This window comes from Monodon monoceros, unplaced genomic scaffold, assembly GCF_005190385.1.
Source record: "Monodon monoceros isolate NGI ecotype Baffin Bay Population unplaced genomic scaffold, NGI_Narwhal_1 Super_Scaffold_12, whole genome shotgun sequence".
In the NCBI taxonomy this organism is placed as follows: Eukaryota; Metazoa; Chordata; class Mammalia; order Artiodactyla; family Monodontidae; genus Monodon; species Monodon monoceros.
The window spans coordinates 94,725,921-94,750,953 of NW_021703768.1; the positions used below are offsets into that span (position 1 = coordinate 94,725,921).

The 25,033-nt window shown below is 35.8% G+C and overlaps 2 protein-coding genes across 3 annotated transcripts in view; both read right to left on the minus strand.

Moving 5' to 3' along the window:
• PGGT1B (protein geranylgeranyltransferase type I subunit beta) overlaps positions 1–2,433 on the minus strand; it is a 60,710-nt gene extending 58,277 nt beyond the window's left edge. The window contains exon 1 of one of the 2 annotated variants that reach the window (XM_029218055.1): positions 2,284–2,433. In XM_029218055.1, the coding sequence (XP_029073888.1) occupies positions 2,284–2,423 (140 nt within the window). In that variant the 5' untranslated portion in view covers positions 2,424–2,433. The remainder of the gene's footprint in view (positions 1–2,283) is intronic. The other variant, XM_029218056.1, reaches the window with a different exon arrangement.
• Positions 2,434–5,351: 2,918 nt separating this feature from the next.
• Positions 5,352–25,033, minus strand: part of CCDC112 (coiled-coil domain containing 112) — a 30,413-nt gene continuing 10,731 nt past the window's right edge. Inside the window, exons 2-10 of the mRNA XM_029215578.1 lie at positions 22,260–22,381; positions 18,539–18,660; positions 15,616–15,705; positions 13,069–13,144; positions 12,283–12,673; positions 8,730–9,143; positions 7,196–7,291; positions 6,177–6,295; positions 5,352–5,963 (exon numbers count right to left, since the gene is read on the minus strand). Of these exons, the coding sequence (XP_029071411.1) occupies positions 5,933–5,963; positions 6,177–6,295; positions 7,196–7,291; positions 8,730–9,143; positions 12,283–12,673; positions 13,069–13,144; positions 15,616–15,705; positions 18,539–18,660; positions 22,260–22,381 (1,461 nt within the window). The 3' untranslated portion in view covers positions 5,352–5,932. The remainder of the gene's footprint in view (positions 5,964–6,176; positions 6,296–7,195; positions 7,292–8,729; positions 9,144–12,282; positions 12,674–13,068; positions 13,145–15,615; positions 15,706–18,538; positions 18,661–22,259; positions 22,382–25,033) is intronic.

Below are 25,033 nucleotides of genomic sequence, written 5' to 3' on the forward strand. Positions count from 1 at the left end.
TACATGGTAGCCCCTCAATAAATGCTTGTGGAATTGAACTATAATACTAGCTAAGAATTATGACTCAGTTAATACATTGTTTTATCTTAAAACTCTATTAGTAAAAATTTCGTGACCAGTCACCTTTGCTTAAAAAGTTGGAGCTTCTCCACAAGCATCTTAAAGTCAATTATGAGTCACATACACCACAAAAGGACTTAATGCTGAACTAAGGAAAGTAAAGAATGTGAATCAGGAAAGAGAAAAATTGAAAAACTTAAAAAAAATCACCACAAAACCCAGTATGTGCATATTATCTTAAATGTGGTTATGAATTGAGCCATTTAAAAAAACCAAAATGATAAAACACTTAAGTGACAAACATGAGGCATAAAAAGGATATAATTAATATCTCTTAAACTAGTGCAGTGTGATATTACATATCTATTATCTAATATACAATGCCTGGTGTAAATCCTAAATCATACTACGTTATTAAATCTATTGTTAAGTTAGTTGTTTAATCAGACAATTTATGCTGCGAGCAGGATTACAGTTTACTGCCAACATGCGTTAGTCTGTATGATTTTGTCCTTGCTGAATTTTATAGACCAAACACACTAGCATTTTGAAAATGCAACCACAGACCTGTGATAGCTACAAGCAAAGTTCAACTGTTTAACAGTCAAAATAGGATGGATGTTTTTCTTTATTCAAATGCTTTAAATTAACATAAAATTAATCCTCATAAAATATGTGATTTATCAATGTATTTCTAAACATCCCATATCATTACAATCAATGACTGAGTCTTGGAAATGTTAATTTAGATCGAGGTATGGGCTCTGCTAGTCAATCAATATACATAGATGGAGAAAGGAATATAAACGATGCTTCACTCTTTCTTTAGCAAAAATCTGTTCATCCTTCAGGGCTCAGCTCGGAATAGTCATTCAACAAATATGTCTGTATTGCCTTCTCTTATGCCAGATATTAGTCAAGGTTCTAGTGCAATGCTGTCCAGTAGGACTTTTTGAGATGACGTAAATGTTGAGATAGAAACAAACGCCACAGGCCAATGTGGTGACCGAGCACTTGAAAAGTGGTATCTACTGGAAACAGAGGAAGTGAATTTTTAATCTTATTTCATTTTAATTAATTCAAATTTAAATAACCAAATGTGGCTACCAAATTGGACAGGGCAGCCCTGGTATTACAGAGGTAAACAAGAAAGACAAAAATCCTGCCTTCATGAAGTCTACAATCCTGTGTGAAAGAAGGGTATCATCAATATATAATTTCAGGTGGTGACTAGAAGTAGTCTCCTTTGGAAAGGGTGATTAGGGAAGGTCTCTCTAAGGAAATCTGGGTTAGGAACCTGCCCTATTGAAACTGCCTGTACGTCTTGTTCAGCTGTCCTCCAGCACCTACCATAATAAATATTTTTTGACCATGTATGCGAAAGTAATCTATAAAACTTCCAAAACTGAAGTGTTCAAAATACACCACAGACTCAGTCACGAAAATACGGAAAAGATCAGAGCAAAACCAACTGGCTCTCTCTTCCAAGCCAGTCCCATGAAGCTTTGGAGTCTCACTTCAAAACACAACAGTGCAAAGCAAAGATCGCCGCCTCCTTTCGTTATTCTCATCCCCAGACGTTTACTCTTAATGACTAACTCACAGTTTCTTAGCCTCTGCCAGATCACAGTCCTCAGACCACCCCAACTCACAATGCTATTGGAAATAAACTTTAACAGGCTGCTTCCAGCAACACTGCACCTCTTTCGCCAATCCTATCATTAGATTCACGATTCCTGGAAAGTTCTTATCTACGCAAACCTTAGAGGCTCCCTACCGCTCCTATACACTGAACACCATACAGACATTCAATTAAGAATTAATGACTTTATGGACGAAAGGGAAGCACTGGAGAGGCTATTTAGGTAAAATACGATGACAAACCCTTTGTCTTTTTCTGTTTATACTCGGAAGCGAGGCCAAGGGACTCACAGGTTCGGAGCAGGGTAAAAAGGAAGCTCAAAGTTGAGACGAAAACATGGTTGAGAAATGAAAAGGTCGAAACCTGTAGATTCCAAAAGCCCTCGACTTACAGCTCGCCCCAGCCCTCTCGCCGTAGCTCGCGGGAGCGAGGGTGACTGCAGCCCGGCCCGGGAGGGGAAGCAGTGCCGGGTGGGCGGTGGCGCAGCCCTCAGCGGGCGCCCACTTAGCCATCAGGCTCCGCAGCGCCTTTCCGGGGGGCCGGGCCCTGTGTCAGCCTTGCTGACTGTGGCCACCAGTTACCTGCTAGTCTCGAGCGAAGAGTAGCGCTCCGGCAAGACCTGGAGGCAGCGCTGGAAGAACCGCACGTGCCGGTCCCGTAGGAAATCCAGCCGCTCTCCCTCTCCACTCCCAGCCGGCCGCTCTTCTTCCGTGGCCGCCATGCTGCTACGGAAACGACGTCCGCCGCGACCCGGAAGCAGTTGGCTCGCGGCGCGAAGAAAACCCAAGGGGAAACACCTGGGGGTCGGGTGGGGAGGGCAAGTGCGCCCTCCGCTTCCCACTTCGGTGATTGAAGCTACACGCTGTCAACGGAAGGCCTTACGCGGCGCTTTCTCCCTCCCATTTCTCCGTAGGTAGCGCACGACCCCGCCTTTTCTACTCTAAGCTCCAAAGGTTTGGAAACACCTCGCAAGCCTTGTAAAATTCAGCCCACAAATCCACAAATCCTTCCAGAACTTTTATCTTAGATATTTGGGAGGAAGTGCAAGGTCAGTAGCTTCAAGTTCGCTTTGAGAAAAGTAAGGCCTTAAAGAGCATGAAGGTGGTACATATGAAAATAGAGATGGGCCAGTATAAATTTGCCAACAGACTCATTTTTGGAAGGCCACAGTTTTAAGCTGAATGGATGGAGAAACTCAATCTACAAATCAAATTATTTGGTTATGGGGATAACCAAATGCTTATTAAATAATTATCGACACACAGACACACACACACACACACTCCCTGTTCACTCGCATGCGAGGATTTGTATCATTTGCTTTTACGGGACAAAGATTTTACTCCTTGAGTCAATGTGTCATCCAGCATCAACGTTGGATCAATTTGCAACGGAAAATATGTGCAACGTGTTCTCTACGCATATGCTAAAAAAATGAAATAACATAGGCTTCTAGCTTTTTTTTTTCTTCTTCAAAAAGAGGGATTTAAGTTGCTTCAACCATATATTCTTCCCTTTAAAAGTTTACGATTCAGTCTTGGGGGAAAAAAATCCACGCAAGGATCAGGCCTGAACTTGGTTTTTATAATCAACTAATAGAAGTTTGGGCATAATTTCAATTGTTAGCTTTCTTAGAAAATGTATTTCTTAAAAAACATACCATGTGGGCTGGAGTTATCCTAATTCACTAATCCAAAGCACCTTGCATAATGTTAGGTACTAGTAACTGATTATTCACAGGTACTCCTGCATGTCTTTAACAAATATTGCATTAACAACTGCCAGGTAGGGGCAGAGGGCTGTCCTTGGTGCTTCCCTACAAATACAGAGGCCAACAGTCCTTGCCCTTTAGGTATGCCCAGTTTAGAGGAGTTTTCACTCCATTATTACGATGAAGATCTTTCTCTCTCACTTACACATATACACCACAAAATGTCTGAAGATGTTCAAAGTGAAATTACATCACACACACATAACTTACTAGAATCAATTATGCACATTCTATATAAGCTCAGAAAGACAATCCTATTCAACCTGGCCCTTAAAGGGGAGCCAATATTTCATCTGATTCTCAGCCCAAGAACCACTAATCTGATCCAAATCTGGAGGAAATACTTCTATGGTGGACTCATTGAGAGATAATATACCTCCTAGGTAAGTAATCACCCACCTTTTCATGGGTGATTCTGACCATACAAGATTTTTGACATACATGTGACAGAATCTAACCCCCTACATAAATTGTCACTCTACATTATTAAGAAGTATAAATAGCACAAGTCTTCAAAGTATAGGAATGATAGAGTATCTATAAAATTGAATACTATTTATCCATTAAATGATAATGTTTGAACTATACAGAAACAGAAAAATATGTGATGTAATGTTAAGCGATTACAGTGTAATATCTAAAATGTATTCTAAGACTACCTATTTAAAATATGTAGGTGTATTTCTGGAAGAAATTACCTTAGGGTAGTGGAATTATGGGTGCTTTATAACATTTTTCCTTTAGTGTTTTTTTCTAAATTTCTTATTAATATACTTTTTAATCTGGTAAAAGAAATGTTTATTTGACATCTCTTCTATGAGCCTGTAACTGTAGACATTATTAATTATGTTTATTCTACGTCCTTTATACAAAGGATCCATATGATAAATTCCTCATTTATTTTATCAATAGATTCAGTTAGAAGGACTAGTTTCTTCAAAATACTTCCATAATTACTTTTATTAAAAAAAACAAAACAAAAAATAAAACAAAAAGCTATAAGAACCATATCACCCAGTAAGCTTACCATAGATGCAGGAAACTAAAAGCTGTATTTGTGTACAACAAAAAGCAACATGTCAGAAAGTAATGTATAAGAAACCTTTACTTTTCTGTATCTTGTCGCTGTTCAATTCTGTTTTTAAATTTACTTGTCCTGTTCTTTGTTTTATTTCTAAACTGCCTCAAATCATTTTAAAAAGTTAAGGAGAACAAGTACAATAAATGAAATGGGCATTCCTGATTAAGGATGTTTTATATTAATTCTCTCATTTTGCGCCAATAATTGTATAATCAGAATTCAGTTTCCATAATTTGGAGGCCATCTACTTTGAATATTAACTTTGAAATATGAAAAGGTTTTGACTACTACTCATAGTAAATTTCTGAGTCATTTGACCTAAATACATCAAATGACAAAGATACTCTAACATAAAAGTTATAAGAAATGAGTTTCTATATTTATTATGTATATGATACCTTTCCTATAAGATGGGAACTAATTAAAGTTAGGAACTAAGATTTTTTTAATATGAAAAGTTGAGTCAAATTAAGTTAAATTGTGTTTTCATTTACAAAAGTTTGGAAATTTTAAAATTAACTCTTTTGACCAAATATATTAGTCTAGCAATTTTAAAACATTTTAAATACCACTAAGAGAAATCATAGTATTCTAAAGCCAGCTCATTTCAGATAATGTTTCAAAACAGAAGATTTTCATATTTTGAGGCAAACAAAGCAGAAAAGAAAACTGCATCAGCCAAGAAGATGTGAAAGACACAAGATTTTATAAATGTGTGGAGTCCAGAAAGGCTGAAAGGAGATTTGGAATAGCTAAAGGAAACCAAAAAGATTAAATATAAATAATAGGGTATATATGAGATGAGAGGCATATTTTTAAAATAAATATTCTCTATATAAAACAAAGCATGCTTCAAACAAATACAAAATATTTGGTACACAAAAATGTAGTAACTGACAAATTACCAATTTGTTAAACTTATAAAAAGTACCAACTTATTTCATAACTCAAAAAAAAAAAACTTTACATTTTTGTTACTCAGGCTAATTTAGCTCCAAGTTATAAATCTTACAATTTTGGTTTAAAAATGTTACTCTAAGATTGTCTCAATTTATTTTGCTATGCAGTGACAAAAACAAAGTATCTTTCAAATGTTCTAAGTATTTAAATGAAATACTGTTTCTAACATAGACTTATTCAAGGAACTTTTACATCAATAATAGGCCAACTTGTACATTAATTACCCTCTTAGTATAAACAGGAAATACTAATGACAATGCCTCATGGAACTTAATACCTGCCAATTCACATGCAACACAATAATCAATCTGACTAGGCTAGTAATATTTCAAGAACACAGTTAGTCACTCTCTCCTATAACGGAATATGCTAACATTCTCATCAACTGAATGCCAATTTCATTATCCCATATTCTTTTCTAAACTCCTTGTCTCCAGGTTGGAATAGCCCTAAGGAGAAGAAGAAAAGAGCAATTACAAATATATAGGTTATTTTTTAAAAGTTCTGATTAAATGTTAACTTTAAAAAAGTATATAGATTTGTTTTATCAACTTTTTATTATAAAACACAATATACATACATAAACTGCATAAAATATATACAATTTATATGCAGTTTATTAAATTATTACAGAGTGAACACCCATTCTAACTCCTTTTTACCTATGTGGGATATGTAGAAGTGGCCCAGAGCCTGTTGGTCCTATCTTTTTGGTGCGTTCTTCCCAACCTTTGGTAGGTTTGTAAACTCTAGAGGGATCTCTACTAATGTTGTTTTCAACCTGTAATCAGAAGTAAAATGAGTGCCAGTTAATTTATATGAACTATTAAGTTTGTACTTGTAAGATCCTTAGTAACAGACAGCAGTTTTAAGGAAAATACTTGATATTCGCTAGACAGAAATAAAACCGTTTCAGTAAACTTATAATTGTACTCATATAGCTAAAATAAAATTTGGATTATATCAATCTATTAATAAAGTGTTAATTTAGGGGGTTTTTCTAGTTCAATTATTTTTTTTTTTTGTGGTACGCAGGCCTCTCACCGTTGTGGCCTCTCCCGTTGCAGAGCACAGGCTGCGGAGGCGCAGGCTCAGTGACCATGGCTCACGGGCCCAGCCGCTCCACAGCATGTGGGATCTTCCCGGACCGGGGCACAAACCTGTGTCCCCTGCATCGGCAGGCGGTGGGAAGCCCAAGTTCAATTATTTTATTCTACTTCCGCTGTTGTATTTTTTTCTATTTCTATCATGAGGGAAATGTAATGCAGCAAAGTATGATAGTGATATAGCCAGACAATAAATTTAAGATAAATAAACACCAGTAAGTCCTTTGTTTTATCCATGAGAGTCACCAGTATCTTTATCACCAATGAAATTAAACAATGCTCATAGCTGCTATAGGTCTAAAATATAGGCTCATATAGGAAGAATGAAGAAAAGAATGAAGAGTAGGAAGAGAAGGAATTTAGGGTAAAAGGAAATGAGGTGCTTATAATGTGAAATGGTAGAATTCAAACAACAGCTGCTTAAGTTGTACCAAGTTATTTTTTGTAATATGTAAATAAATAAGTGTGAAATAAAGGAGATGGATAAAAAGAAAATGGATTTTATGTTTGTATCCTTACAAATCAATGAATTAGGATAATAACAATGAAAATAAATTAATCTCAGGACTGAGTACCTTTTCTTTTAATTTTGCCAGTTTTCTTTGTTTTTCTGCCTTTTCATCTTCCTTTGATTGTCTATCTAGAATTTTCAATTCAAGTTTATGTAAATCCTAAAAGACATATACCAACAAAAAAGATAACATTAAGAAATTAAAATTAGCTAGAATATGTTTCAAAGTTTATTAAAGTAAACTTTAATAAAGTTTAAAGTAAAATTAAATTACCTTAAGTAGCAATACTCCTTTAATATCAACTTTTTCCAAAAAAGGTAAGAGCTTTATTTTCTGAATATAAATGTAATACATGCACATCCTTTCTGAATCACCTTCTTTTAGGTGTTTCTTGTTTTATGGCTCAGTCTAAAACTTCCTTTTAATGGGTGAGTTAGCCTATTTTCACTTATCAATACAGATATGTCTGGTTTTAGACCTCTCATATATTTTCTGTATAACAGGTTTTCTTTTTTTTCCTAAGCCTTTAATTATGTGACCTGCTTGCCTTTTTGGGGAGTGGATCTTTTGTTATTTAGGGAGATTTTTATATATGAACCAAAAGAAATCCCACTAGTAATGTGTTTTTTTTTCTATTATTTTTCTTTGTATTTCCCTTATTTTTTGCTTTATGAGTGTTGTTCCTATGTATTCTGATGCATATAACAATTCATAGCACTTACCTCTCATTTGTACTCTTTTTCATTTTAAAGTACCCTTCCTTGTCTTTTTTAATACATTTGGACTGAATTCCACCCTGTCGGATAATAAGATTGCAACTTCTTTCTTTGATTAGGATTTTTCTTATATACATTTGTTTAAAATCACCTGTAATCCTCTCAGCAATAACCTTGATTCCTTTAAGTATATGTTGAGTATCTATAATATGCTAGACCCTAGGGTAAAGGATGAACAAAAAGGGCAAAACCTCTGCCTTCATGGAGCTTACATTATGGTAGGGAGATGGACAGTGAACTAGTAAGCAAATCACCTATAGGGAAAAGCCAGCCAGTTTGGCAGAGAAAACAAGACATTCATGGCCTGGCCTGTGGCTACCTTTCCAGCCTTGTCTCCTGCTGGTTCCCATCTCCCAGTTGATGCCCTAAAAATACTGAAGTGTTTACAGTTTCCCCCACAAACTACTCTGTTACACTCCTCCAAGCTGCCCATTCATGTTCACTCTACTAAGAAAGATCTCCCCTTTCCTTCCCCTTTCTTCTCTTCCAAGACTCAACTCAAGTATCACCTTCTGTCTCACACTCACAGTTATGGTAAGCTTTCCTTCTTGCACATCCACCTCCGAAAGTTCTCTGTCCACACCTCAATCACCACACTGTTTACCATATTATACTGAAGTCCTCTATTTGCACACCAGTCTTTCCCAGCAGACTATAATCTACTAGAAAGCAGGGAGCGTGGCCCACTTATTTTGGTGTACTAATGCTAGGTCCAGGCCAGATATATAAGAAGGATTCAATTAATTTTTGCTGAACTGAACCTGGAAGTAATACCTCCATGTGTATCACTGAAAAATTATTTAGGAAATGTATTTACTCACTCTTTCTTGAAACCTGGAAATTTCATCAGCAGTGGTTTTTCTTTTTTCTGCCTTTTCTGTCTTTTCCCTAATCTCCTTTTCAAGTCTCAAAAATTCTTCTTGTTCTTTCTTCTGCTGGGTATAAGTTTCTAGCAGCAATTTTAGTTTACATTGGCGTTGACGTTCTTTCTGCTGCTTTTTCTCCTTCTCTTCCTCTTCTTTTAACTGGGAAGCATATTTCATTGACATTTCTATACTTTTCTGTTTTTTCCAAGCTTCAACTGCCAATTTCTGCTTCTTTCTTTGTTCTTCTTTTTGCTTTTGATTATCTTCCTGTTTATTATGAAAAAGCATTGGTATGTTCTCTGCTTTTTCCTTTAACTTGAAAATTTCCTCCTTTTTTTGCTGCTTTTTTGTTTTCCAATTCTGAATAGACTAAATGGTTAAAACATAGCAAGAAAAAATATTTTTAATAGCCAAAAGCATTTTATTTTTTATTTTATTTTTTTATTTGGCCACACTGTGCAGCATGCGGGATCTTACTTCCCCAACCAGTGATCGAACCTGGGCCCCGGCAGTGAAAGAGCTGAGTCCTAACCACTGGACTGCCAGAAAATTCCCACCAAAAACATTTTAAAATACAACCTCAAATCCACCTTTCTTTCTAGAATAGTGATGCAGGATGCTAGTTGCTTAGTTTTTAAAAGTGTTTTTTTAAACCAATGCAGGTTTTTTCTATTTCTATTTGTAAAAAATTTAATGTATCTTTTAAAACACTGAATAATGGCTATTCCATCAGCCTTTCTCTTCCTCTTTTAATCCCCAGGTACACAAGGACAACACCTCATTAAGTATCTTCCTCCCCTTTACCTCCTTTTACCTCCTTCATTTGTGTTCAGGGGAAACATCCCTTTCCTCTGATCATTTCATTTCTGCTTCCAAATCCTCTTTCTAGGCTTAGAATCCTTTCTGAGTGACCTATCTCTGGTCAAAATATCAGAAGAGGAATTAAAAGTGGGGTAGTTGAGAGTATGTGCTCTGAAGCCAGGTATCTGGGACCAAATCCTGGTTTTGCCATTTACTAGGTGTAACCTTGGACGAGCCGCTAAATGTCTCTGTCCTCATTTTGCTCATCTGTAAGTGGTAGGCAGCACTTCTCAAACAGGGTTGTTGTGAAGTTTAAATGAGTAAATGCCTGGCACACAGTGCTTCATAAGTGTAAAAAAAAAAAAAAAGTAAAAAGTAAAATAGCTTCAGATCTTTATATATAGGTATGTAAAGATTATTTAAAATTCTAGCAGCCTTCTCTGCCATAAAGGAAACATCCACTGAATTACTTTCCCCTCAAGTTGGGAAATCATTTCCTCAACTTTCCTTATGGTATATCATTCATTTTCATTAAATAAATCCTTATGCTATGTGTACTATACGCAAGACAATGTGACGGGAACCATAGAAGATTAAAACAATACCAAATGCCATCTAGTATAGTGCTACTCAAAGTACTGGTCCACAACAATATCAGGAATTCATGCCAGGATGTAAATCAGTGTACTGCTTCCTCAATGAGAAAGTTTTCTATGAAAAAACAGCCACCTGAACTAAATAGTGTACTTACTGGGTAGCTGATTCTCATGCAATCATGATAGCTCACTGAAGACCAGAATAGTTTGCAAACTAACATCCAGTCCATGCACCAAGTTTGAGCAGCACTGCTTGAGGTGAGATATGTACATAAATACTAGAATACAGAATGTGCCATCGCACATCACACAAGACGTATAAACAAGTACTAGTGAAATTCTGAGCGGACTATTTATGTTTGAGTGAGCAGAAAGGAAGCAGCATCTGATCTGGGCAGATTTGGGCAGGTTGATAGTGGAAGGGGGAAGAAAGAAGGAGGTTCCAAAAAGTGAGAACAAGATAAGCAAGGGTAGTTGGGCCAGAAAGTTCATGGAATGTATGAAAATAAGTATGTTCATTTAGGCAAAACACAGGATATATTAAAGGAAGTGGGAGATAAAAATGGTAAATTTCCTACTCAACATTTTAAACTCAACAGATTTGAAACTGCATTCCTGGTGCTGTACCCCCAAACTTCCCTCTTCTCTTCCACCATGTCCTACTTCAGTAAATGACACCTCCACTTTCACACCCCCTCTTACCTCACCCCTACATCCAATCAATCATCAGATATCAGGAAACAGAGTGGCTGGGAATAAGAAGAGAAAGCCGGAATCCAGGTGGTTTACCTTCATTACAAGAAGCATTGTGTCTGTTCCTTTTCCCTAGAGAGGTGGTTCTCAAACTTTAGCTTGTTAACATAATAACCTAGAGTACTTGTTTAAACACAGATTTTGGGGCCCTGCCCCCAGAGTTGAGATTAGGTCTGGGGTTGGGGCCTGCTAAATTCTAACAAGTTCCCAGGTGATGCTGACTTTGCTGGTCCACAGACCACTTTGCTGGCCTGCGGACCTCAAGTTTTCAGTATCGTGGAGAAAAAAATCCCAAATAATTCTTAATTGCTTGTTATTTTGAGTTTTTAAAAATGACTTATGTTTCAAAGTTTTTCTTAAAGTTTCAAGTCTCAGCCTTACGAACATTCAACTTATTTTGGACAGAAACAACTGCAACAACAAATGCCAGCTATTTCTTCTAAAACTTTAGACTACACGTGCAATCAAATATTTCTTTAATGCTCCTTAGGTATGTTGTTTGTTGAATTGTCATACCTTTCTTGTTAAACCAATCGAGTTAAAGTTTATCTAGCTGAAGTCTACAAAAAAGTGACTCAGACTTAGACTATCTAAACCCATGGTTCTTGACCAGGGGCAATTTTTACCCTCCAGGGGACATCTGGTAATGTCTGGAAATATTTTTGATAATCACAATTCAGGGGATGCTACCAGCATCTAATGGGTGGAGGTCAAGGATGCTGCTAACCATCCTACGATGCACAGGAGAGCCCCCAGAGCAAAGAATTATCCAGCCCAAATGGTCAACAATGCCAATGTTGAGAAATCCTGATCTAAACCAGAGCCAGAATAATATTTTTGTGAAAATGGAACTTTTTAGGTATTTGCTGCAATTAAGAGTTACCCCTTTACTCTGGAGTTGCCAAAATTTTGAGTCTTTTAAAATAAACAATGAGGCTGAAATGCCAAAACTAAAAGAAACTTTTGAGTCAAAGAGCTTTCTTTCTACTGCCTCTTTATTTTCTGTTGAAAATAATGTGGCCTTTGCTGGTAAGATGACTTTTATCAAAAGCCTGGGTAAATCTGCATTTCCCACACTTCTAGTGGACACAGAGGGTGTTGCCCACTGTCAGACGTTTTCTGACCCACTGTATTATTTACTGGAGTAGATATGCTGGATGTTGAGGATGTCCAACTATAGTTCCACTAAAATGACTTCACTTCTCAATGCCTCAGTTTCACCCTCTATAAGATGGGGGGAAAAACTGTAACATACCTCACGGGGTTGTTGTAAAGTTAATAATACATGTTAAAAAGTTTAGCACAGTCCTAGAACACAAAAATATACAACAAATAATAACTATTATCATTGTTATTACCTCTTTTTTCCTTTCTTCTAGGGCCAGAAATTTTTGATACCATTTCTCATGCTGTTGAACTTCATCCTGTGTTCTTCCAGGAAGGTGTTCAAGAACTTCTCCCATAAATGCTGGCTTCCCTTTATGCTTGTTTCTCACCTTTACAAAGTTCTGGTGATCATAATCATCCCAGCCCCCTTGTCGCCCTCCTGCTTGCTGAAGGAATTTTTCAAACTCTACCACTTCTTCTGGAAGAGTACTTGGTGTTACTTTGTCTACAGGAACTTTGCTCGACATTGCTCTGAAAGCTTTCTCTGTTTCTGAATTATCCAAAGCCCATGTGTCAATTTTTCTTGATATGGCACACAACTCATTATTAGTTGTCTTCTCTTCTTTAATAAGCTCTTCATAGCTAAAATTTTAAAAATAAAGTTTGAAAAATAAGATACAAACCAATCCATATTAACCCTTCATTTTTCTTCAAATTTTATTATTCCCAACTCTTTTGATGTCATCTTCTCCACTTTACATTATTAACATTTATAAATCTAAGCCTTAAAAGAGTTTCCTCAGAGAAAAAACAATCTTTCAAATTCTTATTTGAGATTTTATAGTGTCCAAATATAAATGAAAATTCTCTTCAAACATGAAAAGCAGTCTAAAACCTAAAGCAAAAGAAAAGAGGTTTTATATTGCCTTTGTGTAAGACTAGTATTAAATACATAACAATAGTTTACATACAACAGTCTAGTGAAGTTATTGAAAAAAAGGTAAATAATTGTATATTAAAATGTATTTAAAACATACATCAACCTCTGCTCTTCCTTAAAAGTGTTAATTGCATTTTCAATTTCTTCCATCATTTCTCTGAGCTTTTCAACAACTGTAAAAAGAAAAATAGGAAAAATTATGTCATATTTTATTATGACTAAGAATTAAAAATTAGGAAGAAAATTAGAATGTTCCCTTAATTTAAAAACATTTCTTAGGGGGCTTCCCTGGAGGCGCAGTGGTTGGGGGTCCGCCTGCCGGTGTGGGGGGACGCAGGTTCGTACCCCCGTCCGGGAAGATCCCACATGCCGCAGTGCAGCTGGGCCCGTGCGCCATGGCCGCTGGGCCTGCGCGTCCGGAGCCTGTGCTCTGCGGCGGGGGAGGCCGCAGCGGTGAGAGGTCCGCGTACCGCAAAAATTATATATATATATATAACACATTTCTTAGCCTAAAGGATAAGAAAAAAATGTGCTTTTAAAAAGTGAATTTTTATGATTGCAGTTTTTTGTTTTTGTTTTCTTCTTTTTTGCAGTACGCGGGCTTCTCACCGCTGTGGCCTCTCCCATTGCGGAGCACAGGCTCCGGACGCGCAGGCTCAGCGGCCATGGCTCACGGGCCTAGCCGCTCCGCGGCATGTGGAATCTTCCAGGACGGGGGTACGAACCTGTGTCCCCCGCATCGGCAGGCGGACTCTCAACCACTGCGCCACCCGGGAAGCCCCGATTGCAGTTTTTTGATTACAGATTTTTTCCTATGCACATATCTTAAATATTTTTACCAAAAAAATATTTTATACCACATATATTTTTTTGTGACATGCTCTTTTTCTATAACAAAATGTTGTAGTTAACTTTCCATATCAATATACATATGGCTACTTCATTCTTTTTATGGCTACATGGTATTTCATTGTCTAATGCTACCCTAATTCATTTAATTAATTCTCCAACTGATGAACCTTTAAATAGATGCAATGCTGCAGTAACTATCTTTGCATACATATTTTTGCATGCTCAAATAAATATTTTTAATTTTTATTTTATATCAGAGTATAGTTGATTAACAATGTTGTGCTAGTTTCAGGTGTACAGCAAGGTGATTCAGTTATACATACACATGTATCTATTCTTTCTCAATTCTTTTCCCATTTAGGTTATTACAGAATATCGAGCAGCGTTCCCTGTGCTACACAGTAGGTCCTTGTTGGCTCTCTATTTTAAACATAGCAGTGTGTACATGTCAATCCCAAACTCTAAGTCTATCCCTGCCGCCTCAAATAAATACTTTTAGAGGATAATTGATAACCTTAAATGCTAAATCAAAAAAGTATGCCCACTTTACAGTATGCTAAATACTGTCACACTGTCCTTCAAAGAGGCTCTATCTCTTTACAGTACTTGAGAGTGCTCCTTCCCATGTAATTCTAGCCAGTTCCAAAATAACCAAAAATTTATTGTCATTGATTTGACATTTTTATAATAATTAATAAGCCTGAGCACCTTTTCACATGTGTTTTGTGTTTCTTTTGCTATAATATGCAACTTACAATTTTTGCCCATTTTTCTGTTGCTCTAATTTGTAGGTACTCTTTACACATTATGGATATTAGCTTTTTAAGTTACATATATACTGCTAATGTTTTCCTAATTTGTATTTCAACTTTGCTTATGGTTTTGAGGTATTTTTTAATAGTCAATTATGTCCACTTTTTTCTTTATGGTTTCTGATCTTTGTCATTCTTATAAATTATAATACAATTATAAAAATATTAACCCATGTTCCTTTCTAATATTTTAATGGTTTCATGTATTAATTTTATAAATAATAATATTTACTATTTTTTATTGCTTGCTATGTTATAAGCAGTGCATAAATGCTTTATGTGCATTGTCTCACTTCATTCCTGCAACAACTCTATGAGTTAGGTTGTATGATTATCTCCATTTTAGAGCGAAGTAAATGAAAGCTCAAAGAGATCAGGTAACTTGCCTAAAATCACTTAACTGATAGTTCAGGGATTTGACCCAACATGTGTCTGATTCTTAAGTCCATACATCTTGAGCACTTTACTGCATTGCTTTGATCTCTCAGAAATGAATGTTGGCTTAAGCAAGGAGGTAAGGATACAATTTTGTTTTTCACAAATGACTAGAATTTGCCCCAATACTACTTAGCCATTCCCTTAGGTATTTGAAATGCCTCTGAAAGGCAATAATTTCAAAAAGCAAATGATGGGAAAACACTAGGCTAAGAATCAAGAAATCAGTCTTTTTTTCCCCTTCATCAGCTGAATCTGAATCTTTGCATACCACAGATTCTTCATCCTGTATGTGACACTATTATCTGTTCTGTCTACTTCATCATTTGTAAGGGTTTGATAGCATTTTAAAGATAAAAAAATACATAAACACCAGATATTACAGTTTTCTGATGTATCCTTATTAATCCCTAACCAAAAAGTAGGGCTTAGCTCCTCTATTAATGCCAAATAGAAAAATTCTTACTAGAAAAGTATAAACTCTTCTAATGAACAAAATAAAAAACTAATACGTGAGAAAAAATATAAAATCTAAATTTACTTACAATCAGGTGTAGGCTTCACATCTTTTAACTGATGCTGAAGTTTCTTTACATTGTTGTGTATTTTGGCCAATTGTTGCTGGATTTTTACTCCTGTAAGGGAGAAGTATGTACTTTAAAATAACTCTATGACAAATGTGGTTCAGGATTCTTCACACAAGACTGATCACCACTATTTAATAAATGATAGTGAAGAGCAATTAAATAATGAACAAAAGATGGTTATTTATAAGTGTCAAAACAGCCTGAACAAACTCTTGCTCTAACTAAACCATCTCTCAATTTCCTCTAATGTTTTAAAGCACAATAGGCTAAATCTTACTATAACCTGTGCCAAGGAAATGTCCTTGGAAATATTTTTTTAAACTCTAGAGACTGAGTTATTGGACACTCAAATACATGGATCAGTAGCATAGGTTTAGTCATGTTTTGTTCTTTAACAGTTTTTTTCTTTCTCTTTTAATTTGTTATAATTTATGGACATAGATTTTGACCTCAACTACTGTTGGAATATTAAAACTGTCTAACCAATATTAATTCTATGAATACTGACAAACTTCCTAGTGAGAATTAACTTCATCTAACCACATACTCTAAGATGGGGCTGGTGATACCCACTGGTGTCACAGTCATGGCCTTGAGGAGATGTCTCAGGTGCCATTTACTGGTATGTATGCTACAGGTTGCCAAGCTCAGCCAAAGGACCAGTCTGAAGTAAAGTGTTACGCCCACAATAAAAGCCTGAAGAACAGAAGAGGGTCTCAAAGCCATTTTCAGATGTTCCATATCAGCAGCAGGAAGACTGGATTCTTCTTTCATATTTTCTTTCTGAAGTTGTAATCTTACTTTAATATTTACTTAAATTATTAGGCTAAAGTCAAATATTCACATTCATATACCTATTCATATATAGTAATATTTTATCATCTTTGGGTATTTTACTTATGCACCCCCCTTATTTTTTTGCAACTTTTCCACAAATGAACATGAGGCACCAAAAGGCTCTGTTCAAAAGTCCTTAAAAGCAATTATTTTTTAAAAAGTTTACCTTTAGGCCTGAAGCCAGTGCTAATATTAAAAACAAACCTCAAATATGTGTATGTGACTTTGGCTTGTTCTATTTTTTATTAAAATTCAAGTGTTCCATAAATGTAGAAGCTTTATCCAATGTATCTTACAGAGTCTTACTGTTGAAACTTTAGGTCAAGAAACTTCCCTAGTAAAGTAATCAGGAAAGTGTTTTTTGTTGTTTTATTTTTGCCATAGTTTGATCAGCTACAGTGATACTGCTATAGGGCAAATGATCTTTTTATTTTTTTAATTAATTTATTTATTTACTATTTTTTTTGGCTGCGTTGGGTCCTCTTTGCTGTGCGTGGGTTTCGGTAGTTGTGGCTTGCAGGCTCTAGAGCACAGGCTCAGTAGTTGTGGCACACGGGCTCAGTTGCTCCGCGGCATGTGGGATTTTCCCGGACCAGGGCTCGAACCCACGTCCCCTGAATTGGCAGGCGGATTCTTAACCACTGCGCCACCAAGGAAGTCCGGGCAAATGATCTTTTATTAAGTCATTTGGAACTGACATTCTGCACTGTAGGCAAACCATTCAAATACAATATTACATAAATTCAGGCTAAAATTGTGGCATGATATTTGATGTAAGGAATATGTATTTAGTACTCCTGAGCTGTAATATGTGAAGGGGAAATTTCTGTATCTTTATACTAACACAGTGCATTCCTTCTTCTCCTAGATAAAATAAACACAAAGTGTGAATAAAGAGAGGCAAAATTGTAGAAGAGAAATAAAATGATAAAAATAAAGTTGCCTTAAAGGGGGGAAAATCAAATAATTTAAAATGCACAGAATGGAGACACTCTACTTAATGGCATGACTGAGAGACAGAAAGATCAGCCTTGCTGTTGTCTGTAAAAGAACTGAGGGACATTAAGAAATCTTAAACAAGGGATGCTTAGATTCCTTTATGAATCAAAGAGGAGAACTGGAAATTTGGCATTTATGTTAGGTCTTATCATTCCAACACAAGAGGGAGAATGATTCTTGCCACTATCTCACAAAAGATGACTTTTTAAAATAGCGCAATCTTACATTCTGAAAGGAAAAACTTATAAAAATATCCTTTTAATTGACTATAAGGGAGTCCCATGAGCAGTATAATCTCTATATAATAAGTCTTAATATTTTATAAAGCTTAGTGGGTTGATAACCATTATTTTTCCTTTAATCAAAGCTAAGATGTTTTTATTATTATAACATAAGGACTTTGCAGCATATAAAATCTACTCTACAAGGAAACAAAGTATTCTTGTAGAATTCTTTTTTAAGGCCAACATTTAGTACACTGTTAACAATGATTAATATTCATAACAAACAACAGAACATATTCACTGTACAACCTCTAAGGCACTTTCTTATATATTATTTCATCAGATGCACAGACAGCTCTACTATGGTAGAAATGGTAGGTTTTATATCACAGACAAGTAAACTCCAGTTTAAGCAATTATGTGACTTGACCACTTCATACCACTAAGTACAGGCTCTGAATCTGTTGATGCTTACTTAGTCCGGGGCTCAGTCAGTAAGATCGTGGTGATGAGCTAAGATCAGACAGCCCAGGAATCAATTTCCCTTTACTTTAAAAAAATTTAATAGCATTAATTGATTTGACAACCAGAAAACAAAACCCTCTTTTTCCTATTAAAATTAAAGAAATATACACAGAAAACAATCCAGTCAGAATAACTAGTGACCCCAAAAAATAAATACATACCCCTAAAAGATAAACTCATTACCAGCTAGAAAGTACCTTGATAGAGAAAATAACACAGTCAATGAACAAAGACAAAGCACAGGGCAAAACTATAACTTTATATCTCAGGTTTTGCTCATCATGAACTCAACTTACTGTCTGTTTTCCGGCTGTTAATCAATTTATTTTCCAATTCTTCCAGCATACTATGTTCAATTCTGAAGTCACTTTTTTGGTAGTAGAAATGATTGTGTTTATCTTTTTCTATGTTAATAACTCTTTAGGGAAAGAAACAAATAGTGTAAATATGATTTAAGTATATTTTTAATTGTTTAAAATATGAAGATACTTACAATCTGTACTTTATATTTGGATTAATTCATCTAAGGATTCAAAATATAATTACTTGGATCAATAAGGCTAAGGAGTCAAAATAGTAGTTAGAAAACTGTTAAGTTCAACTAAAATCAAGAGTAATTTGAATTGTTACTTAAGTTACAAAATGTTAATTTAAGAAAGTTTAATCATAGACTTGCTTTGAAAACACATAAACTTTTGGCTATTGATTCCAACTCAATCTCACTGTGGGCTGAAAACTGTCACCACTGCTGATGGCTGCTTTCAACAGGAGATACTGTTAACTTTGTAGCATGAGCCAAGACATTTAACCTCTCCAGGCATGAACATCCTCATCAATAAAAAGTGAATAATAACAACTCACCACTACCCAACAGGGCTGTGATTAATATTGTATGAGATAATATATGTGAGGGATCTTTATACAGTAAAATGCACTATGGAAATGCAAGTTATTAATATTAGTAAAACTAAAACTTCAAAAGGCAAACAATCTAGGAATTTTCGTATATTTAAGGGATACTGTCTACATTTACATCAAAGCTTCCTTCGTCTCATCCTTGCTCCTTGGCTTTAGTCCATCTACCTATTGGTAGGTAGGACTTTTAATGTTAGCTTGAACCCCGGGGTAAAAGAAGACAATTACCATCAAGAAACTTTTTTTAGTTGGACACAGAAATTTACTTTCTCAACGCCTGTTTTCTTTCTCCCACAAGGTGGAAATTAACATGACTTCTCCACTAATCCTGAATTTAATGAGTGGTGGAGTATCTCTGGCCACTGACTTAATTTCATATAACCCGAGGGGCAACTATCTAAGGTAGAGTTTCCCAATCTTTTTCACTTGCCACACATAGAGGAAAATTTAATATCCATAAGGCATACTGGGGTAAACAGATGAGAATGGCACAGGCCCTACCTGGCTGCCCCAAAGGCTGAAGAGGTCATAACTTGCACGTATGTTGGGAAAGGAAGGAAGGGGTAGAACAGAGACGTCAAGCAGATGTCAGTCTGCAGGTCAACTCTAACAGATTGAGGGTAGCTACTGGAGTCCTGCACTGAGGACTCCAGCCCATCTAGTCTCTGGTTGGGGTGGGGGAAGTTACTATGATCAAATAGAAATGTTTGTCATGGACACAGGATATGCGATGACAGTAAGTATGTTTTGATATTCCTGGATTAGAAATATTAACCTATGAAGACATTCAAAATGTAATAATGGAGACAAATTGCCAAACATATGAAAAGGTGTTCAACCTCACTCATAATACGAGAAATGAATATTAAAACTATACCATGGTAACACTGTATACCTATCAGACTAGGGAAAAAAATCAAAACTTTAAATAATATATTCTGATGATAAAACTGTGATGAAATGGGTCCTCTCATATATTGTTGGTGAAATCATAAATTGCCTATGGAGGACAATTTAGCAATATTCATCACATTTGCAAATTCATATACCTTTAACCCAGCATTTCTACTTCTAGGAATTGTTCCTAAAGATACACTCACACATGTGCAAAATAATGTGAACCTATGTGGAAACTGCAATTAATTCAGCATTATTTGTTATGAGATTTACTATAACCTAAATGTCTATCACTAAGGGGCAGGTTAAATAAATGATGGTACACTCCTACAGTGGAATACAATGCAGCAGTACCGTGTTCTATGTACTGATAAGAAAAGATCTCCAAGATATACTCTTTTTTAACAAAGGTTTTATACGAAAATGTTCGATATAGCCAAAAGTAGAGAATGGTAAACTGACTCCCCTCAGATAGCTTCATACAATATATACCTCATATCACTCTGACTCACTCAACAATTTTACCTTTTTCCTTCTTGGTTCAGCTACCTTTTCTTATCTTTTCTCTTCCTTTTTTGCTTAAGTATTCTCAAGTAAATCTACTACATTATATAGTTTCACCCCAACATACTTCAGTGTGCATTTCTAGAGATTATGGATACTTGACATATATAATTATAATGCCATTATCATGCCTGACAAAATCAATAATTCCTTGGTATCTAGGATATATTCTTAAGTTAAAAAAACAAAACAAGATGCAGAACAGTGTACACAGTATGCTACCATTTATATAAAAAAGGAACCATCTGAATATGTCTTTTTATTTCCTTATAAGTACCTAAAATATCTCTGGAAGGATACACAAGAAACTAAAACTACTAGCTGAGGGGAAGGGAAGTGTTTGAATCAAAGACCTTCCACTGTAGACCCTTTGATATGAACTGATTTTTGAATTATGTGAATGTATAACCTATTCTGAAAATAAAACAATTATATTACAAATGGTGTTCTTTCCTTTGCATCCAATGAGAATTGTTGGATTCAATTTCAATGGATTTTTCTAATACTCTTTCAATGAGTTTTTCTAAAACCTTACAACAGATGAAGGAAGATTAATCAGAGTTACAAAACCTACCCATACTGATAGACAAGGTATCTATCTATACTGGCATAATCTACTGGTGTGCTATATATATGGACATTAACCGCCTGGTGGATTACCCTATCTAGAGAGAAACATGACCAGAATTCTTAACCTAGAGTCCAATTCTATCTAAGGTAATACATTTTGGAAATTTTAAAAAATTTGTATTTTATCAAATTCTGAGTATTAAAAATATAAGAATTATACAAATACAGTGAGAATTCAATCTCACAAGACTACAGTACGGTCTAACTTTTCAAAATTCGAACAGTACACTTTTTATTGGTAGAATTTCTAAACAGACCCAACTGCCACTAATTCTGGTCCAGAGACTATTTCTTACAAATGACTCCTTTTCTCTTGGTTCCTTAGCAAACTGATATTGTATAAATTCAGAGCAGTGTTTGTACAAAGCCTCCAACTATAGGATAGGGTTGGGTGTTCTGAATACTAATTCTTTTATCTTTACTCATGATATTCATCATATCATATGGTGCTACTGATAATGTTAAACATTGAGTAAGTATCACTGGTTATTTTAAAAATACATATACACTAAAACTTAAATGCCAACTTCTCAATTATTCTAGTCATAATGTGCAGGATGGATCTGAAAGGGCAGAGACCAAGGAATGGAAACCAACGAAAAGGCCAATAAAAAAACCTCAAGGGTACAGCACAGACGTTTCAGTAAAATTATTCACTCACTCAAAAAGATTTACTAAGTGCTCACCTTGGTAAGTAAAAATGTATTTAATCTGTTACTTGATATATGTGATCTAAAGAAATAACTTTTGTTTTTGTTAATATACACTGTCTCAAAATGGTAAAAATAAATAAAATTTAAATAACTATACTTAAAATTAACTTTATACTAAATAGTTTATTATCATTTGTCTATTTCACACTTCTCACCTTTCTCTTGTTTTACATCTGAAAGACTAGTGACTAGAATTTCATAACTTAGTGTGGGATTGGATAGGGTGGAGTAGAATTTTTATACTGTTCACCATAAAATGGCTAGTAATGTTATTTGAAGATAATGTTTTTATACTTACTGATTTTTAAATTTTTCTGCTGTACGTATGAATTCTGCTTTCTTAGTCCGACTAACGTTCTGCTTCCAGTTTTGAAGCTGAAAAGGACGAATTCCACCTGAAGTACCAAAACAGCCATCACTCTGAATAGAAAACAAAAATAAATTTATCCTCAATAATAAAAATGGTAGGAGATGAAGGTGGAATTTTTTTCAGAGAAAAAACATCAATGATGGAGTTTCTCAGGGGATAATTTGGGGGCCAATCTTATTTAATTTTTAAAAATACATTTTGTGGAAGAAGGAATATCTATCTTAAAATGCTAAATTAGTAAGTAAGATATGTAAAGTCTTCAGGGATTTTCAGAAAAATATCTAATTCTTTCATTCAATCAGTCATTTATCAATATGTATTGAACACTTATGATGTGACAGGTGCTGCACTAGAAACTAGGGAAACAATGATAGCCCATGATAATATGGCCCTTGACTTAAAGTCTAGTGAGGGGAACAGACTTAAAAAGAAAAGAGTAAAAAAGCAATAAATTAAAAACAAAAACACGGTAAGTACTATTAAGGAAATAAACAATGTTGAGATGAAGATAATGGGGCAAAGCATTATTTTTTTTTCTTTTTTTTTTCAGTTAGAATGGCCACAGAAGGTCTATTTGAGGGGATGATTTTTAAGGAAGAATGGAGCCAGCCATGCCAAAAACTATAGGGAAAGGTGTGCCAGGCAGAGGGACTAGCACGTGCAAAAGCCCTAGAGCAGGAAAAACCTTGGCTAGTTAAAGCAGAGAAAAGGCAACTGTGACACGAGATTAGTAAAGTGCAGAGTAAAGTAGGAGATAAGGATACAGAGGTAGGCAAGTAGCACATCACCCCAGCATTTTAAGTCACTAGGGGAGTCTGGATTTTACTGAAGGGTTTAGAGTAGGAGAATGCCACAATACACTTAATTTTTTTTTTTTTTTTTTTGCAGTACGCAGGCCTCTCACTGTTGTGGCCTCTCCCATTGCGGAGCACAGGCTCCAGACGCGCAGGCTCACGGGCCTAGCCACTCCGCGGCATGTGGGATCCTCTGGACCGGGGCACGAACCCGTGTCCCCTGCATCGGCAGGCGGACTCTCAACCACTGCGCCACCAGGGAAGCCCATATACACTTAATTTTTAAAGGAAATCCTTCTGGCTATTTTTTTGGAGAATAAATTGATGGAAGGTGGAGGAGGAGGTGAGGCAAGACTGGAAGCAGGAGAATCAATGAGGCAGGTGACACAGCAACACAGACAAGGAAAGATGGTGTTCAGGGCTACCAGGGTGATGGTGAAGATTAAAAGTAAGAAGACTAAATATATCTGGGAGGTATAACCAAGAGGAATTGCTGACAGCCTGGATGTGGGAGAAAAAGAAAAAAGGAAACAAGCCTTTAAATTTTGAGAAGCAAGCAAGAATAAAGTAATGAATTTAGGAAATACTTCTAAAATTGGGATATAATCCACTTACCATATAAAATGTATACATAAAGTTTACAATTCAGTGGTTTTTAGTATATTCACAAAGTCGTGCAACTATCAACAGTATCTAGTACCAGAATATTTCCATCATACCAAAAAGAAACCCTGTACTCATTAAGCAGTCACTCCCCATACCCGTAGGCAGCCATTAATCTATTTTCCAGCTCTTGATTTGCCTATTCTGGACAATTAATATAAACAGGATCATACAACATGCAACCTTTTCTGTCTGGTTTCTTTCACTTAGTAAATTTTTTTTAATTTATTTAATGTATTTATTTTTTTTTGGCTGCGTTGGGTTGTTGTTGCTGCTCGGTCTTTCTCTAGTTGTGGCGAGCAGGGGCTACTCTTTGTTGCGGTGCATGGGTTTCTCATCACGGTGGCTTCTCTTGTTGCCGAGCACGGGCTCTAGGCGCGTGGGCTTCAGTAGTTGTGGCTCGCAGGCTCTAGAGCGCAGGCTCAGTAGTTGCAACGCACGGGCTTAGCTGCTCCATGGCATGTGGGATCTTCCTGGACCAGGGATTGAACCCATGTCCCCTGCGTTGGCAGGCAGACTCTCAACCACTGAGCCACCAGGGAAGTCCCTAGTATAATGTTTTTTAAGATTTATCCACGTTGTACCATGAATCTGTACTTCATTACTTTTTATGGCTAAGTCATATTCCATACAGATCTAGCATATTTTGTTTATCTACTCATCAGTTAATGGACAATGGGATTACTTTCACTATTTGGTCAATATGAATAATGCTACTAAGAACACTTGTGTACAAGTTTAAGTATGAACATATGTTTTCAATTTTCTTGGGTATATACCTAGCAGTGGAATTTCTGGATCATAGGTAACTCATTTTTACTTTCCCATTTAAAAACTTCGTGTTGTTGTTTCTTTTTTTAAGCTGTAAGTCTTCTTATAATTCCCTTATCAGATAAATGATCTGCAAATATTTTCACCAATTCAGAGTTGCCTTTTCACTTCCCTGATAATGTCTTTTGAAACACAAAGGTTTTGAAAAAGTGCCAAACTGTTTTCCACACTGGCTGCACCATTTTACATTTCCACCAGCACTATATGGGGGTTCCAGTTTCTTCACATCCTCACTGACACTTGTTATTGTCTATCTTTTTTTATTACAGTCATCCTAATAGATGTGAAATGGTATCTCACAGTGGTTTTTCGTTAGTCCATAATGACTAATGATACTGAGTATCTTTCCATGTACTTATTGGCTATTTCTTTGGAGGAATATCTACTTATCTCCTTCCCTATATTTAAAATTGG